At 41.7% G+C, this 19,920-nt stretch overlaps 1 protein-coding gene and 1 pseudogene across 25 annotated transcripts in view; one reads left to right on the forward strand and one right to left on the reverse strand.

The window, feature by feature from the left end:
- LOC131814148 (small ribosomal subunit protein mS31-like) overlaps positions 1 to 19,703 on the reverse strand; it is a 62,712-nt gene extending 43,009 nt beyond the window's left edge. For 5 of the 25 annotated variants that reach the window (XR_009347139.1, XR_009347144.1, XR_009347143.1 and 2 more), the window contains exons 1-5: positions 19,005 to 19,703; positions 17,439 to 17,597; positions 15,933 to 16,012; positions 12,270 to 12,341; positions 10,348 to 10,491 (exon numbers count right to left, since the gene is read on the reverse strand). Coding sequence is in view for 5 of the 25 variants with exons in the window: in XM_059144881.1 (XP_059000864.1) it covers positions 9,155 to 9,210; positions 10,348 to 10,491; positions 12,270 to 12,341; positions 15,933 to 16,012; positions 17,439 to 17,597; positions 19,005 to 19,120 (627 nt within the window). In the remaining 20 variants the exon portion in view is untranslated. The other 20 variants (XR_009347153.1, XR_009347152.1, XR_009347151.1 and 17 more) reach the window with 16 other exon arrangements.
- The window catches only part of LOC131814146 (mitochondrial ornithine transporter 1-like), a 395,300-nt pseudogene that overhangs the window by 316,079 nt on the left and 59,301 nt on the right, over positions 1 to 19,920 (forward strand).

The raw sequence follows: 19,920 nt of genomic DNA on the forward strand, positions 1-19,920 counted from the left end.
CAAGTCAAAACCCTTCCGTGAGTTATCAGAGCTATAGCCACTCATAGGGAGCATTTCAACCAACCCTTCTGAAAATATTACAAGTGAATGCCAAATACCACAGACACCCAAGCCATAACAAACTAGTTTTTCAGAGGCCTATGTGGAACTGTCAGGCAACTAAGCTCAGTTCTAAATTCAGACAGCAGCCTGAGTTGAGTCCCTCTGAGGAGGTCACAAAACAGTAGGTCTGGAAAGTAATGGCTTAGGCGTTCTGCTAAGTGACATATGCGTGGGTCTCAATTCCTGATCATCCATGAGCAGGATGAGGCCTCGGGCCCTTAAGCTAGAGGTCCCCCCATATCAAAGGTGAATAATAGAATTATTATCATAATATAAAGGCAATCAAAATAGCCACAAGGGACAGCGTTTCTTAGAAAGACGGAGCACAGCACCAAGCATTAGTCATGGTCACCAAAGGCCTCTTCAGACCTTCTCAACCATAACCATGTACACAAAACACATGGGAACCTTGTTAAAATACACATTCTGATGTGCTAGGCCTCAGGTGGGACCAGAAACCTTGCCAGTTACTACAAACTCCCTGATGAGGCTGATAATGACTGGCCACCAATCACATTTTGAGAAGCAACACTGTGTCCTAAATTTGTTTGATCAGAATCACTGGAGCACCAGTAAAATATTCAGATAACCAAGTTTCTCTCCTAGTATCTTGTTTCAGCATGTTTGGGCTAGAGCTTAAAAAGTTTGGGAAAACTAGAGTCTACTCCTCAACTGTCAGACAAAAATCAACTATCACAGAGAAATGGACTTTAAAAATACAGATTTTTACAAAAAAGGAAAGGTGGCTCATTAACACATAATATCAAGATAACCAATTCAGCAACCTATTCTGTGTGGTTTTCAAACTAAGTAAGTGACTTATCCGTCAATACCAAAGAAGAATTTTTATTCATCACGCTAAAGACCTCTGTGCTCCCACTCAGGCCACCTTTTGGAGGGTGGTGGACCAGCTGGGTTATTAATGAATGCCAATGTGGACCTAAACGTCAGCGGAAAATAATTTTATCCCCTAAGAAGTCTTTTTTAACCACTTGATACCTGTTGTGAATGATCAGACACCAAGAGTCTTGCTTTCTTTGAAAAAAAAAAAAAAAAAAAAAACCTGTAAAACCAGCAACCACAAAAGCATAGCACTGGACTTGAAAAAGCAACTAAGTGAAACAGACAAGACATGCATTTTATGTTATTGATAGGACAGGAGAGGCAGTATCAGTAACTACAGTTGCCGAGGTTGTGGCCATCCTGTACCTAGAGAAGGCTATGAGGGTCCTAATCCAATCTCTTCCTTTTCCAGATGGAAAGCTGTGGCCACATAGCAAGAGCTTTTCCAAGGTCATACAAGTTAAGTAGTCAGAGGACTCAAGTCTTGCCTTTTGGGTCTGTGCCTACCAAGCAATACTGAATTCCAGAGTATTCCAACCTGACCAAAAAGAAAAGCAAAAAACAAGCACCGAACCCTGCATTTTAGAGGGAAAATGAAGGCAAATGGGGAGAGTCACACAGGGCCCAAAACATGTGGCTTTTCCATCAGTTGAATTCTTGGGGTGCCAACATTTCTTTCTTAGTTTATAAGAAAGGCATAGATCCTACTATGTGTCATCGCTGTGAATTTAACCCCCTCCGGTAAGCGAAACTTAAACCCATCAAATCCCACAAGTAGCAACTCAGAGAATTACTAAAATACTAAATAAACAGTGATGGGAACTAACAAGATTAAGTCAGCAACTGACTCACATTATTGTGTGGTTTAAGAAGGCGGCTTCAAGAAGTCTGGAAAAATACATTCGGCTTGGGGAGGCAAGACTGGTCAGCAGAAGTTAAAACTCAGTCTTGAGCCAGTTGAAAAGCTGAATCCTTTTCGCGCCCCTTTACCTCTCCTGCAAGCACAGGTGGGTCCGACTCCAGGAGAGACAGACAACATAGCCAGCTGCACAGCCTTCTGAAGTTCCCAGGAGAAATGAGTTTCTCGCCTGGGAGAAGGCTCTGAGTCCGCCTGCTCCACCAGGTAACACCAAGAAGGAGAAGACTGCAGCACAGGCTCAAGCTGACCCGGCTGCCCTCCCGCCCAGAACTAGAGCCAGACCCAAGGCGCTGCGATGCCAGCCCATCTAACAAGCCGGCCAGGCAATCGCGCTCCGAGGCTCCGGATCCCGGGGGGCACAGGACCCGCGAGGGAGACTGCTTCCCACTTTCTCGTCCTCGAACTCCAGCCCAACAACCTGCACGAGTCTCTCATTCATAACCGCCCCCACTCGGGCCTGGACAGGGGCGGCGCGGTGCCCAGAGGCCTGATGAGTCTCCGCGGGGCAAAGAGGACACCCTTCCTGGCAGGTGACTCTACGGAAAGGAGGCCGCGGAGCCCCGGAGTGTCCGGCGAGCCCCGGTCCATGGCGCCCGTAACGACCTGGGTACGGGGACGGCGCAAGCACTGGCCCAAGACGTCCGTAACGACCTGGGCGCGTGGACGGCGCGCGGGCCGCGGACCCCAGAAGCCCGCCGGCTGCCCGGGAAGGTCGCGCCTTCCCGCCCCGCCGCGTAGGCCCGCTCGCGCCCCGCTCCCTCCCGCAGCCCCCGGAGCGGCGGTTGTGGGGCTGCGCTCACCGCCAGGACAGTTGGCCGCGCGTGCTGCTCGGGCTCCGCCGCCGCCTCGCCGCTCTGCCTCCGCAGCCGGGGCAGCCGCTTAACACCCACGTCCGCCACGGGCCGGCTCTCCGCCCCGCCCACCCGCGGGGGAGCGCAAAGGGCGGCGGCCCCCGGGGCCCGGAGCTCCCCTGCGGCGGGGGGCTGGCAGCGCGGGGCCGGCGCGGGGAAGCGGAAGTCCGCGGCTTAGGCGGCGCACTCGGCCCCGCGCAGGTCACGGGACCCCTGGCCCGCGCGCCCGCGAGCTGGAGGACCTGGAGGACAGGGAGCCCGGGCCCCCGGTGTTGCTTCCCTTTGTCCAGGTTCCCGGAGGACTCCGGAGAGGCTCAACCCCAGCTGGAACTCAGGGCGGGGGTTGGTGGTGCTGGGAGGACCCGCTGAAGTCTTCTGTAAGTTATGGCACATATAGGGGGAGGAAAAAGAACTAGCAAAAGAGCTAAATAATTCTAAAGCAAGCAAAGGAAGGAAATAATAAAGATAACATCCAACATCAATAAGAATAGAAAAATAGAGAAAAATCAACAAAACCAATACTAGTTCCTATCAAAATCTCAGTAAAGTTTTGCCAACAAATTTATTCTAAAATTTATATGGAAAGGCATAAGTCTGAGAATAGTTTAACAATCTTGAAAGAGAAGAATAAAATGGGAGCAATAATGCTAAGATTTACTGAAATAGCTACAATAATCAAAAGTGTGGTATTGGGACAGACACACAGATTGATGGGACAAAAGCGACGGCCCAGAAATAGACCCTGTTATGGACTGAATCCTATCTCCTCAAAATTGATAGGTTGAGGTCCTAATCCCCAATGTGACTATATTTAGAGACAGGACCTTTCAGGAGGTAGTTAAAGTTAAATGAAGTTTTAACAGTGGATCCCTGATCCCTCCTTTAGGGGCTTGATCTCACAACCCTGAGATCATGACCTGAGCTGCAATCAAAAGTCGGATGCTTAACCGACTGAGCCACCCAGGTGCCTCAATGCAAGGAAAGATTTAAAAGGTCTAGAATGTATTAAATATAAACAACAACAACCTCCCAAAGCTCTATAGTAAGAAAACCAAACAATCCAATTAGAGAATGGGCAAAAAAGAAGAACAGACATTTCACTGAAAAAGATAAATAAATGGCAAACACACACAAGAAAAATGTGGTCAACCTATTGACCCATTAGGGAAATGCAGATTAAAACCACAATGAGCTATCAATACACATCTATCAGAATGTAAACATATCTAAAAGAAAAACAGCCACAACATCAAATGCTGGTGAGAATGAGAAGCCTGATGGTTCACATATTGCTGGTGAGAATATAAAATGGCACAGCCACTCTAGGAAACAGTTTGGAAGCTTCTTTAAAAAAAATTAAACACGCAGGGGATCCCTGGGTGGCTCAGTTGGTTAAGAGTCTAACTTCAGCTCAGGTCTTCTCAGGGCCCTGGGATGAAGCAGTGTGTCAGGCTCCTCCCAAGCCCTGGGCAGGGAGTCTCCTTCTCCCTTTCTCTCTTCCTGTCCTTCCCCTGGCTCATGCTGCACTCTCACTTTCTTTCTCTCTCTCTCAAATGAACAAATAAGTAAAATCTTCAAAGAGAAAAAAAAAAAAACACAGAGCTAAACATGTAGGGCGCCCCGCTGGCTCAGTTGGTAGAGCATGTGATCTTGATCTTGGGGTTGTGAGTTTGAGCCCCATGTTGGGTGTAGATATTATAAATAAAAAAACCTTAAGAAAATAAAAAAGAAAAGAAAAACTAAACATGCAGCTACCATATGATGAAACAATTTCACTCCTGGGTATTTACCCCAAGGAAATAGAAATCTATATTCATATAAAACTCTGTACAAAAATATTTATAGTACCTTTATTCATAATAGCCCCAAACAACCCAGATGTCTTTTACCAGGTGAATGGTTAAACAAACTATAGGGCACATTCAAATCATGGACTCAATTAAAAAACAAACAAAAACCCTCAACCAACCAAACAACAAAAAACAAGGCACAAACATACTGATACATAGGACAATTGGCTAAATTTCCAGGTAATTAATCAGGCTGAGTGAAAAACAGTTAATTCCCAAAGGTTACACACTCTATGATTCTATTTGTATATACTTCTTATGACAAAATTACAAAAATAGTGAACAAATTTAGTGATTGCCAGGGATCCAGGATTAAGAAGGGGAGGCAGTGGAAGGTAAGCAGGTGTGGCTTAGAAGGGCTCTAAGAGGGCTCTGAGATGATGGAACCATGTATCTTGACCGTGGTGGTGGTCTCCTGAGTCTACACATGTGATAAAATTGCACAGAACTAAATACACATGTATAAAGGAATACTTGTAAAGCTGGTTGACATCTGTACACGGCTGGAGAATTCTATCAATGCCAATTGCTTGGCTGTACTATGGTTTGGTTTTGCAGGAAGTTAACTATTGGGAGAAAATGGGTAGAGGCTATCTAGGATATTTATTATCTCTTCAGTTGCATGTGAATCTACAATTATCTCAAAATAAAAGGCTTAAAAGCTTTCCACTCACTTGGAGTGAGTTTATATTTACTGAAAGAGATTTTAAAAATTTTACTTGGATACTTAAAGATCTATACATTATTTTTATTTTTAATTTATTTTTAAAGATTTTATTTATTTATTGGACACACAGAGAGAGATCACAAGCAGGCAGAGAGGCAGGCAGAGAGAGAGGGGGAAGCAGGCTCCCGACTAAGCAGAAAGCCCAACACAGGGCTTGATCCCAGGACCCCCAGATTATGACCTGAGCCGAAGGCAGAGAGGCGTAACCCACTGAGTCACCCAGGTGCCCCTATACATTATTTTTATTAAAATTGAAGTAAATAAAAAATAAATCAAGGTGGTAGACAGATAAATGGCCACATACTGCATCACTCTCATGCTTCTAGACATTCCCCTTGAATGATTTTGTCATTCTTTGCATAAATGGAGTCCGTTTCTCAAACCCTTGAATTCAGGGTGGCAAGTGACCTGCTTTGGTCAATGGGATGTTACTCAACACTGTGCAAACACAGGCTTGAAAAGTACCTACATGTCAATACTTGCTCTTCCTTGCTGTTATGAACTCTACTACAGTCGTGTGAAGTCCAAGTTAGTCTTTGAGATGGTGCGTGACAGATAACGCGGTTATCTCTACCTCCCCTGACAAGAGCCGGCACCCACAACCAGACATGTGAGACAGGCCACTCTAGAGGGAACTACCCACAGCTAAGCTGCCAGAACTAGCCAGAAAACCCATAAATTCAGGAGCAGTTGTAAGTTAGTTGTTGTTTTACTAATTTTGGTGATAGCATGTTATGTATCACAAACTGATACATTTCCAAACTTATAGTTTAACATTTTTTTGGTGGCATATATATAGCTAAAGAATATTCAAGAGCAAGACTCTGTTAACTGTGTACTAGTCAAAACATGATTAAATTTAAAGTCAAAGTTGAGGCTAAAATAAAAATGCTTTTATCATCACTCCAATATATAATAACTACTACAAAATCTAAGTGGGAATAATGCCATCTAACTGCTCTTACGAATCTCTATGCTGGCAAAACGAAACAGAAGGGACAGTTCTTTTTTTTTTTTTTTTTTTTTTTACATTTTATTTATTTATTTGACAGACAGAGAGATCACAAGTAGGCAGAGAGACAAGAGAGAGAGGGGAGGAAGCAGGCTCCCCACTGAGCAGAGAGCCCGATGTGGGGCTCGATCCCAGGACCCTAAGATCATGACCTGAGCCGAAGTCAGAGGCTTTAACCCACTGAGCCACCCAGGTGCCCCCAGAAGGGACAGTTCTTAAAAATAACAACAACAACCTGGAAAAAAGCTACTTCAAAGTGGAAAATAATTTATATGTTTTATGTGGTAAAACAACACGCTGCAATTTTTTATATAAATGAAAAACACAACACTGGAAAGTAAAGCTGTCAACACAGGAAACGTCATTTTGTCATTTTCAGTATTATGTTCAGAAACTGGCATGGCCCACCCCTAAAAATAAAACACTTTTCCCTCAAAGCATCTAAGTAAATCTTCATGAAGCTAACTATTAGTAGAGAGAGCATGACATTTTATTAATCTTAAATTTTAAAAATAAGAAATACAGAAGAATATTATTAAACTGTTGAGGCTTCAAATTCTAATGCCACTCTCTTAAAGTATTCTCAAGTTCCAAACTGTATACTGAGGGGAGTGATCAAAGTGAGAAAGTTTCCACAGTTCTTTTCCTGTTTTTCATTCCAATAACAATTGCCTCAAGGAGCTGGAAATGAGATACCTCCCTTTCCCATCCTGAAGCATCAATAATATGTACAGGTATATATGGAAACTTGTCACATTTATCTCCCTAACCTGGCCAAAACATGTTTTTGTTTTTCTTTTTGTAAAAATTAAACTTGCTCAAAACCCAGGTCAAATTTAAGATGAATTTCTTTGGAGTTTGGACATTCAAGATTTTGATGAACTGAAGCAGTTTTGTTTTTTGGGGGGTTTTTTGGTGTTTTTTTGAAGATTTTATTTATTTATTTGACAGAGATCACATGTAGGCAGAGAGGCAGGCAGAGAGAGAGGAGGAAGCAGGCTCCCTGCTGAGCAGAGAGCCCGACTAGGGGCTGGATCCCAGGACCCCGGGATCATGACCTGAGCCGAAGGCAGAGGCTTTAACCCACTGAGCCACCCAGGTGCCCCCAAGTGTTTTATTTTTGATGACAATGTACACTAACCCTTACTTTCCTGTTATCCTATTTGGTGGTTCCAAGAAAATCCTCACTAACAGTTTAAGATTTAAGATCCTTGCAGTACAGTAAAACCCTCTAATAATATTGTTGTAGGAACAGAGATGATGATGGTTGATGATGCTTTACTTGTATAACCTCACTTGATTTTCGGAAGAATCACCTGAATTCAGAAGAAGAATAAATTTTATTTTTATTCCCATCACTTTATAGACAGGGGAAGTAAGGCTTAGGGAGATTAAGCATACAACTCACTCAAAACTTGAACCCCTAACCACTGTCTCACCTAAATAAAGTCACATGTTCGGGCATCTGGGTGGCTCAGTTGGTTAAGAGTCTGCCTTCCATTCTGGTCATGATCCCAGAATCCTGGGATCAAGCCCTGTATCAGGCTCCCTGCTCAGAAGATAATCTGCTTTTCCTTCTACTCCTCACTCCATACATGCGCGCTCGCTCGCTCTCTCTCTCTCATAAATAAATAAATAAAATCTTAAAAAAGTCACGTTATTCTACCTCAATATTATGCTTTAGAACCATATTTTTAATTATGATGACTCAGAACACCCACATTTCATCAAATAAGGAAATTGTCCCTTAATACCACATACTGCATTCTGCTTATTTCTTTCTTTTAAAATTCTGTGTTCATACAGAGGGGACATGAACTAACATTTATTTACATGTGTTATACAATAAGAACTGTGCTGAGCAACTCAAAAAACTCTGCCTTAGTTCTTACATTCTTCCAATGAGGTACCTTTAATTTTCCAGATGAGGAAACTGATCTGGTTTTTTAACCTCAGGAGGTTAAATTGTTTTCTCAAAGGCAAATGCCTAATCACTGAGACAGCTAGATCTGTACTCTGGTTTGCACAACTGAAAAGTCCTTGGGCTTTTTTGTCACCCTTCCCTGATACCTACCAGAGTATGGGAAGCATAATACTTTTTTTTTTTTAACTTTTTTTCAAAAGATTTTATTTATTTATCTACTTGAGAAAGAGCAAGAGTGAGCGGACTACAAGCAGGGAGAGCAGCAGGGGCAGAGGCAGAGGGAGAAGCAGGCTCCCTGCTGATCAGGGAGCCTGATGTGGGTCTTGATCCCAGGACCCTGGGATCATGACCTAAGCTGAAGGCAGATGTTTTACCGACTGAGTCACTCAGGTGCCCCTGGAAAGAATAATACCTTGAGAAATATACATTTTATATACACCAGCTGAAACACAGCAACATAGCATCCTTTATGACTGCATATACCATACAAATCCACAAAATATTCAGAATTTCTTAAAGGTTTTATCATTCTTCAAAAAGTTTTCCTATACAAAGTAATAATTTATGAAGATATAAGACAAAATATTTCTGAAACTTAAGCTTCCATTCCACTTCTTAATCCAAACAAATGAAAGATTATAAAAAAATAAATTGTTACAATGACAGCATACTACTACAAAGGTTAAAATATGGACTACATTTTCCTAAGACTTACCGCGATGTTTACAATTCCTAGCTTACGGTATCATAAAAGTGAATCTTTTTTTTTTTTTATCTATTTTTTTATTTATTTTCAGCATAACAGTATTCATTATTTTTGCACCACACCCAGTGCTCCATGCAATCCGTGCCCTCTCTAATACCCACCACCTGGTTCCCCCAACCTCCCACTCCCTCCTGCCACGTCAAACCCCTCAGATTGTTTTTCAGAGACTATGGACTCTGAAAAACAAAAGTGAATCTCTTCTAATTGAAGATACACCTAAAAAAAAAAAGCATAAGAAATAAATTGCATAGTAATACTGTTTTCCTTTTGAGTGACGGAGAAGTAATATCTAAAGAATAATCTTCAGGAAAGTAGATAACATAGCGTCTAGCAGTTCGAAGAACCTAGGTATGGAGCCAGAGTTCCAAAAAGTCTTGAAGTCTTCTAACATTTTTGCTTTGAGTAGCATTTAAGCACAAGAACCTTACATCTCATTAGTGCAATAGTTTTATGAGTAAAAGATAACCAGCATAAAACTTAAGAGTTGTAATGTTCTCTAAAACCAAAATATCATCTCATACACAAGATTTAATGTATGAGAAGATTTTCCAGGTAATCTCCTATTCAGCAGTTAGGAAACTGTCATCATTTGTAATCAACACCTTCATGTCACAGAGAAATTCATGACATGGGGCACCTGAACGGCTAGGTCAATGGGCATCTGCCTTCGGCTCAGGTCATGATCCCAGGGTCCTGGGTTCGAGCCCCGCATCAGGCTCCCTGCTAGGCAGGAAACCTGCTTTTCCCTCTCCCACTCCCCCTGCTTATGCTCCCTCTCTCGCTGTGTCTCTGTCAAATAAATAAAATGTTAAAAAGAAAAAAAAAAAAGAAAGAAAAGAAAAGAAATTCATGATACATTTCTACCGTATGGTTTTACTTGCTTTTAAAATTTTTATTATTTTTTTTAAAACAGACTCCATGCCCAGCGCAGAGTCCAACACAGGGCTTAAGACCTGAGCTGAGATCAAGAGTTGGACGTTTAAGGGTGCCTGGGTGGCTCAGTCGGTTAACTGTCTGCCTTTGGCGCAGGTCATGATCCCAGGGTCCTGGGATCGAGCCCCACATCGGGCTCTCTGCTTGGCAGGGAGCCTGCTTCCTCCTCTCTCTCTGCCTGTCACTCTGCCTACTTGTGATCTCTATCTGTCAAATAAATAAATAAAATCTTAAAAAAAAAAAAAAAGACCAGAATTAAGCGAAATTCTAACAAAAAAAAAACCAGTCAAATTTCTTTTCAGACACCACAGAAATATTTATACAGTTTTAAAATTCATGTAAATATCTAGACTCTATGACTGAACACCAACCAGACTTAATCTCCATACGGAATTTTATAAACCTCTGAAATTAACTTACTGGCTTCACTGTCAATTGGAAACTCCCACAGCTTCCCCTCTTTGGTCCACTGGATCATCTCTGCAAAACCATTCTGAAGGGGCTGTTCATTTACCATGGCCAACTGCTTCGCAAATTCCACGTCCCAAGGTGAAGGTGCTGTCTCTATAATAACATTTCAAAATAATCACAAGTCAATGTATATATATTTATTTTTTAAAATGATATAATCAACTCTAAATTAGTAACATTTCAGGCCCTGAGGATTAAGATAAACAGTATATTATGAAAGGTCACTCACTGAAAGCTAAAGCTAAAGGAAGATGACAAAAATCCTACAGTGACAATTCCTGCAAGCCTTAGCATTTACTACACTGCTGGGTAAGCAAGCCCTAAAATCTCACCATCCCCTCTACTGGAAAGAAAAAGGAATGTGTATTTTCTTTAAGAATGTTTTCATGAATGTGAGTAATTTTTTTTTAAGATTTATTTATTTATTTTAGGGGTCCCTGGGTGGCTCAGTTGGTTAAGCATCTGCCTTCAGCTCGGGTCATGATCCCAGGATTCTGAGATCAAGCCCTACATTGGGCTCTCTGCTCAGTGGGGAGCCTGCTTCTCCCTCTCCCATTCCCCCTGCTTGTGTTCCCTCTCTCACTGTGTCTCTCTGTCACCGTCAAATAAATAAATAAAATCTTTGGAAAAAAATAAATATTTATTTATTTGAGAGAGAAAGAGAGGGAGAGACCACGTGTGCAAGAGAAGGAAGGGGGTAGGAAGAGAATCTTAAGCTCTCCCTGAGCACAGAGCCTGCCAACCAGGGCTGGATCTCACGGCCCTACGCCAAAATCAAGAGTTGGATACTTAAATGACTGAGCCACCAAGGTGTCCCATGAATGTATTTTTTACATAACATGTGACTTTAATATTTAAAGTCTAGCCTCTTTATCTTTTTTTTTAGTCTGTCAAGATAAGTCACAATATACTACTATTAATGACCAAAGAAATTAAATTAACATAATAATGATACTACTAAAGGATGAGGAGCACTGACTCTGCTAATGCTTTTTATGCATTAGTTCATCTCATCCTCACAACCAACTCTATGAGTAAATTCATATAAGGTTAGCTTATGACCACCATCATATAACATTTCAATTATTTATTTGCTTTTGAAATTGAAGACATCTTTCAAGAATGAATCCTATTTCCACCAGTCACTGCTGGTGGGAATGTAAAATGGTACAACCTCTTTGAAAAATAGTTTGGCAGTTTCTTAAAAAGTTAAAGATACACTTAGCATACAATTTCACTCCTAGATATTTACCCAAAACAAAACTATGTCTATACACAGACTTGTATGTGACAGTTCATGTACAACCACACCTAGGCTTAATTAGCCACATTTACAGAATAATCATTAACAGGGGCGCCTGGGTGGCTCAGTGGGTTAAGCTGCTGCCTTCCGCTCAGGTCATGATCCCAGGGTCCTGGGATCGAGCACCGGATGGGGCTCTCTGCGTGGAGTCTGCTTCCACCCTCTCACTCTGCCTGCCTCTCTGCCTACTTGTGATCTCTCTCTGTCAAATAAATAAATAAAATATTAAAAAAAAGAATAATCACAACAGCAAAATAATTATCAGTCACATTTTATAGATTTATTCAATAGGCAATGATCAGCCCATGTCTTTTCGGTGATGACAATCATCACCACCATCATCACTGTCATTGCTAACGGCTGCAACTATGTCCTGAATGTCAACTGTGGTTTTGGCACTGTGCCTGACACTTGAATTACATTACTTCATTTAATCCTTGCGAGGTAGGCATTAGCCCTATTTTATAGACGGAGAACGGGAAACTCAGAGAAGTTAGTATGACAGAATCTGAATTTGAATAATCCACATCTATCAAATACCAAAATTCCTTCCATTACGCTAAGTTACCTCTCAGTTCTAAATTACTGCAGGGTAAGTAGAAAGGTCTATGACTACATCCTTTGCAGCAGTGGAACGAACCTGGAGGGAAGCAAAATGTGGGACTCATGGGACAAAAGAACTCATTCATTCTGTCAATAATTACTGAATGCCAACTATACATCAGGCATTACTTTAAGTGGGAGAGAGACAGCAGTGAATAAAAACCGAATTGAAGTTTGTACGCGGTTGATATTATACTTAACTGGGAACAAAAGACATTCTTTAGACTCGATCAAGTATAACTTATTAAAACAGTACCTTCATTGAATTTTTAAAAAATTTTACTTACTTATTCTTACTTAATCTAGAGAGAGAGAGAACAGGGGGAGGAACAGAGGGAGAGAGACAAGCAAACCCCCTGCAACTTGGGACACATCAGGCTCCATCCCAGAACCTTGAAATCATGACCTGAGCTGAAACCAAGAGTGGGATGCTTAACCAACTGAACTACCCAGGCGCCCCCTAGAGTACATGTTAATAAATTTACCTTATGAGAATACAATCATTTTATATTTTTTATAGAACACATAAAACTTCAGTGCTTCTTTGCCAGCTAATTTCAGTTTTAAGAAACAGGATTTCTGATTTTAAATAGCAAGCTGGCTCCTTCAAGAATCCAAGTGCCTCTGCTGGCTGTTCATTAGGTGGACAACCGCAGCTGCCCTGACAATAAATGCCCTTTTTAAAAATTTCTTTTCAGCATAACAGGATAGTTTGTGCACCACACCCAGTGCTCCATGCAATACATGCCCTCCATACTAGCTACCACCTGGCTCCCCCACCCCTTCAAAACCCTCAGATTGTTTTCCAGAGTCCATAGTCTCTCATGGTTCATCTCCCCTTTCAATTTCCCTCAAGTCCCTTCTCCTCTCTATCTCCCTATGTCCTCCATGTTATTTGTTATGCTCCACAAATAAGTGAAACCATATGGTAATTGACTGTCTGCTTGACTTATTTCACTCAGCATAATCTCTTCCAGTCCCGTTCATGTTGACACAAAAGTTGGGTATTCATCCTTTCTGATGGAGGCATAATACTCCATAGTATATATGGACCACATCTTCCTTATCCATTTGTCTCTTGAAGGGCATCTTGGTTCTTTCCACAGTTTGGTGACCATGGCCACTGCTGCTATAAACATTGGGGTACAGATGGCCCTTCTTTTTAATCCATCTGTATCTTTAGGGTAAATACCCAGGAGTGCAATTGCAGGGTCATAGGGAAGCTCTATTTTTAATTTCTTGAGGAATCTCCACACCGTTCTCCAAAGAGGCTGCACCAACTTGCATTCCCACTAAGTGCAAGAGGGTTCCCCTCTCTCCACATCCTCTCCCAACACACGTTGTTTCCTGTCTTGCTAATTTTGGCCATTCAAACTGGTGTAAGGTTGTATCTCAATGTGGTTTTAATTTGAATCTCCCTGATGACTAGTGATGATGAACATTTTACATGTGTCTGATAGCCATTTGTATGTCTTTGTTGGAGAAGTGTCTGTTCATATCTTCTGCCCATTTTTTTTTTTTTATATGATTGTCTGTTTTGTGTGTGTTGAGTTTGAGAAGTTCTTTATAGATCCTGGATATCAACCTTTTGTCTGTATTGTCATTTGCAAATATCTTCTCCCATTCTGTAGGTTGCCTCTTTATTTTGTTGACTGTTTCTTTTGCTGTGCAGAAGCTTTTGATCTTGATGAAGTCCCAAAAGTTTATTTTCCCTTTTGTTTCCTTTGCCTTTGGAGACATATCTTCAAAGTTGTTGTTGTGGCTGATATCGAAGAAGTTACTGCCTATGTTCTCCTCTAGGATTCTAATCCACGTTGACCACGTAGACCACGTAGACCATGTTGAGGTCTTTTATTCATTTCGAGTTTATCTTTGTGTACAGTGTAAGAGAATGGTCGTGTTTCATTCTTCTATATATAGCTGTCCAATTTTCCCAGCACCATTTATTGAAGAGACTTGTCTTTTTTCCATAGTATATTTTTTTCCTAATAAATGTCCTTTTTGATGCAAGTGTAACAGCTGCCACATCAACAGGGAAGAGGTGATCTACTCTCCATGACCACATATTTTATTGTGCTTTTTTCAAGTTAGAATCATCTAAATGTGTGTGTGTGTGTGTGTGTGTGTGTGCATTTCGTATCCCCCCCCCTTTTTTTTAAGATTTTATTTATTTATTTGACAGAGATCACAAGTAGGCAGAGAAGCAGGCAGAGAGAGAGGGAAGCAGGCTCCCCGCTGAGTGGAGAGCCCCGACATGGGGCTCAATCCCAGTACCCTGAGATCATGGCCTGAGCAGAAGGCAGAGGCTTAACCCAATGAGCCACCCAGGTGCCCCCCCCCTTTTTATTAAGATAATCTCAACAACCCATATGGGCCTTAAACCCACAACCCCAAGATCCAGTTACATGCTCTGAGAACTAAGCCAGCCAGATGCCCCTTGTACTTCCTGTCCATCATATAAGACAGAAAGCAGTTTTCGCATTAAGAGCAGGCAAGTAGTTCTGTCAGTTTCTCCTTTAGTTTAAAAAGAACAAACACTGATTGAATTAACTCCTTGCCTCTATGGATTGATATTTCATAGCTCAATTTGTTCAAAAAAAGCATTTATTTAAAAAACATTTTTTTAAGCATTTATGATTTAAGGTAGTTAATTCCTACAATTCATCAGCCACTGGCTAGGTGTTGCTGGGTATAGAAAAATCAGTGAAACCCAGCCCCTATATCTAGCAGTTTACTGAATAGTGGGAAAAATCAGATGTTTATATAAGTAACTATGATAGATTACATGAGCCATTGGAGGCAGGCCACGGAACTTAAATATCAATTACAAAATTATCAAGCCCAAAAGCTAACTTATAATCTTTGGAAATGAAAGCCACTTGTAAGCTGAAGACCGTTTGTATTGAGCTTCCTGTTTATCTGAATTTATCAGTAAACCACACTTAATGTCAAGCAAGAGGACACTCTTAGATCTCTTTTAATTAGACTTAAATGGTGATTATGAAAGATTTGACCTTTTACCCAAAGGGATAAGTACATGGAACAAGGATGGCGTGTTTTCAAAAAAAAAAAAAAAAAACCACGACCACCACAAATCTGCTAAATATATTTCCTGACTGCTCTTCTTCCCAGCTCCTAAACAATCACTAAGTCACTTCATTAAGTTCTACAAATACGATCTCCCTTTTTTTTTTTAATATTGTATTTATTTATTTGAGACTAAGGCAGAGGCTCAATGACTGAACCACCCAGGGTCCCCCTCCACCCCCCCATCTCCTCTTCTAGATAGCAAGCTGCCTCAGGGCAGAAACCATAGTTTATCTTTTCTAATAGCATAGTTGCAAATAGAGGGTGACAGTTAATGTTCTAACCCAAATCAGTAGCCAACTGCTAGCTCTGGATTCAAGAAGGTGGTAGTACTTACCTCCCACTGTCTCACAGAATGCAGCATTTCAAGGCAGGAATCTGGCCAAGACTAGCAATGGCAACAATTACATTCATAAGCAGGATCCAGGCCAACGACAGGACGGATTATTAAAATACCTCACATTGAGCAATCAAAACATTAAGGACTTTTTTTTTAAAGATGGAATGCTTCTACACCTGAGAAATCATGTTCTTAACAAACCTGTTTCAGGTGCCTCTTCGGTAACTGCCTTAAGGTCAAAAATATTAAGTCTCTTCCTTTTGAGCATATTTTTCCTAAGACTGAAAAAGAAAAAACAATTTAACTTAATATTTTTACAATGGTCAACAAAAAATTGAGAAAACTATTCTATTATTAACATTTTTAAATATTTTATTTATTTATTTGACAGAGAGAGAGACACAAAAAACAGAAGCAGGGGGAATGGGAGAGGGAGAAGCAGGCTTCCCTTCCCGCCAAGCAGGGAGCCCAATGTGGGGCTCAATCCCAGGGCCCTGGGATCATGACCTGAGCCAAAGCAGATGCTCAATGATTGAGCCACCCAGGCTCCCTTAAGAAAACTATTTTATATGAAATACTCAATGTAGAAATTAAAAATAATTCCACTGGGGTGCCTGGGTGGCTTAGGTCATGAATCCAGGGTCCCAGAATGAGCTCTGCAGCAGGCTCCCTGCTCAGCGGGAAGCCTGCTTCTCCCCTCCCACATCCCCTGCCTGTGTTTCCTCTCTCAATGTGCCTCTCTCTGTCAAATAAATAAATAAATAAAATCCCTAAAAATAAATAAATGAATGAATGAATAAATAAAAATTCTACTAACCCACAATAGACATTTTAACTAAACTTCCACATCATAAGAACGGATAACTAAAAACTGGAACAAGTACAGTTGAATTTTTGCATCATGATACAATAAAGCAGTTTAAGTAGTTTAATTTCCAAAATATCTAACTAAAAAGATTAATTTTCCATAATTTTATGTGATCCATTTCATATTAAGGTTTTAGAAAACTCAACATTAGAAAGCTATTAAAATATGCTAAATTAAAAGTTGTTAAAGTCAACAGTTCTCTTAGTTTAAGGGCAGAAAATACTGCATGTTTAATTATAAACTATAATTATAAAAGATGGCACAGATAAATCAAAACATTCCCACTTATAAAGCAATCATTCTGTAATTTTAACATAATGATTAACTTTACCTAACATTTAAAATTAACTATTAAAATTAATGTCAGAGAGTTAATAGGTAACTTTTCCTTGTATATTTTAATCAACTGCTTTATGCATCAATTCACATTCATACTTGAATCAATTTATTGGGAGATTAAAAACCGGTTCAAAACTGGATAATCAGTTTTAATATAATTTTTGAATTCTTGGGGCACGTGGGTGGCTCAGTCAGTTAAGTGTCTGCCTTTGGCTCAGGTCATGATCTCAGGATCCTGGGATTGAGTCCCCAACTTTGGGCTCCCTGCTCAGTCAGGAGCCTGCTTTTCTATCTCAAATAATAAATAAAATAAAATAAATCTTTAAAATTTTTAAAGACTGCAATCTTACTTGTCATTTTAAAAAAAAATTTCTAATATTTCACCTATGAGAAATATTTAACGTATAAATTTATATACTGTGCACCTTACTCACCAGTCACATGAAAAGAATCTATTTGGAATAACCAGCATTACCGACAGAACTATTTGATTCACTAACCTAACTTTAGTTCTTTCTCCATCTTTCTGTGCCTTTGAGACTTCCTCATGCTGCTGCAGTTGCCTGAGCAGCTCTGACTTGGTTGTCTGCTTATCAAAACGAAGAAAATCTGCAACAGTAGATGCTGCTGCTTCCAACTCAGGACTCACGGACTTGGTTCTAACAAAGAAAATGAAAAACAAGGGGGAAAAAAAGGCATTACCTATTATGCCATTAGTTTAGTGGAAAGTAAAATTATTCTTTTCCAGATAAAACTTTTTTTGTCATTCAAAAAATCCATTTCTGACAAAAATCAATAATTTTTTAAATATTTGGCTTTTTTAAAGGAGGCACCACACCCAGCCTGGGGCTCAAACTCAGGACCCTGAGAGTCAAGATCAAGAGTCACATGCTCAATCCACAGAGCCACCCAGTGCCCTAGGTATTGCTTTTTTGTTTTTAAGATTTTCTTGATTTATTTGACAGAAAGATACAGCAAGAGACAGAACACAGTCGGGAGTACTGGGAGAGGGAGAAGCAGGCTTCACACCAAGCAAGGAGCCCGATGAAGGGCTGGATCCCAGGACACTCAGATCAGGACCTGAAGGCAGACACCCAACAACTGAGTCACCCAGGCGCCCCAGTATTGGTTTTATATAAACTTTAAAATGTCAAAAGTTGAAGGTAATGGATACTTGTTGAAGCACAATAGTAACTCAGAACAACACATTAAAGTAATATATTAAAGTATAAATTAAGCACAATACTAACTCAGAACATATTCAGTTAAATATGTATTTTATATATATATTTATGTAATGGGTAAAGGAGAGGGGTGGGGAAAAAAAGAGTGGCGGTTATAGTTCACTGGATTTTTAGATGCCAATTTATTTCAGAAACTATATATATTGCAAGCCAATATTAAAGTAGCTAAATCTCTCCACATATCATGATAGATCCATCGGATGGAATAGTACTCAGCTCATGCTATTCACATGAAGGAAACAATGAAAAGTTGGATTAAAAAACAAAGGGATGCTCTGTAATACTCCTTTTATACAACTTCTGGAACACGACTGGAATTAATAAAGCATTCCGCGCTGCCCACACCATCTCAGCTTCACTCCGCTAAACTGGAATTGCATGCTTGGTGAACAAGCTTCGTGGTGGCAGAACGTCGGGGTTTAACGCCAGTATCGGTGCAGTGGGAGTACTTTAAATGACGAATCAAAGAAAAAATGGAGGCAGGAATGAGACCGTTATAGTCTCGGGAAGTTAAAAAAAAAAAAAAAAAAAAAAGGAGTGGGTGAGACAACTTTGCTTCTGGAGCCCGGACTGAATGGGGGGAGGCGTGGCGGAGCGCTCGGAACAGGGGCCAACCTTGTACCCCGAGCTCTGTTTCTCACCCCGTTATGACCTTGGGCAAGTCATGTTAGCTTTCTGGGATTTCCCGTTCCTCAGCTTTAAAGCAACGGCCTCTAAGATCCCGCGGGCGGGAACATCCACCCCAGGAAGCGGAGAAGGACCACTGAACGCCCCGGAGGTCGCCTTGACACCCGCAGGGCCAACAGCGCCCAAATGCGGTACCTGACCGTTCCGTGCGGAGCACCGAGTAGCACAATCGCAGCCTCTGAGCCTCCAGAGCATAAAGGGAAGCGGGAGAGAGGGCGCAGAGGTAGGATCGCCGAGACCCTCGGAAACATCGCCAAGACACAAACGCAACTGGGAGCTCAAACGATCAGGCCGTCCCCCTGCCAAACACGTCCCCCGCTCTCTCTTTCCGTTCCGCCGCCTGGTGCGTTCCTTCCCTTCACGTTCCGGTGGGCAACAGGGGCCTGTATCTGAGTTCCGGCCTCGTCCGCGGCCCGGCCCCGTCAGCGGCGTCCCGGCGTTTCTATTGGCCTAGGTGGAGTGGATGCCTGAGTTCAGCTAAGATGCGCCGGTTCGGGCATCAGGACCAGCGCGGGAGAGGAAGAGAGTGGAGGAAGCGATCTAGTGTGCAATACTACTTTGAGGGGCGGGGAAGAGGCGGAGAACTGACCCCACTGGGCGCTGTCTGGGGGAGAAGGTGCACAGCGTTCATCACATTCTCAGAATGGCCCCTGGCCACAAGGTTAAAATAGAAAAATTACCCTGGAACATAGAAATTAGTATTTCTTTTCAGTCTCTGTTCTTGATGTAGCGTCAAAACATGAGACGTGTATGTTTCTTCGCCCGCCCTCCACCCCAAAATTGTTTCAGAGAGAAAAATGAGCAAGAGAAAGGCGTGGCTTCGTCCTGCCCTTGAGGAAGGCCACGAAGGCTGCACGAGGGGTGTCAGACCTCGGCGTGCACGAGCAGAATCCCCGGCAGAAGGCCGGCTGGTAGGTCACGCGCGAACCTCTGGACTGCACTTGCATGGTGGCCGCCGGAGGCTGACGTCAATTTTCCCTACCGTTTCAAGAGGGACTCAAGATTGGTGGCGAGTGTTTCGTAAACGGAAATACAGAAAAGCGTAGGAGTC

The sequence above is a fragment of the Mustela lutreola genome, chromosome 13 (genome assembly GCF_030435805.1).
Source record: "Mustela lutreola isolate mMusLut2 chromosome 13, mMusLut2.pri, whole genome shotgun sequence".
Lineage (NCBI taxonomy): Eukaryota > Metazoa > Chordata > Mammalia > Carnivora > Mustelidae > Mustela > Mustela lutreola.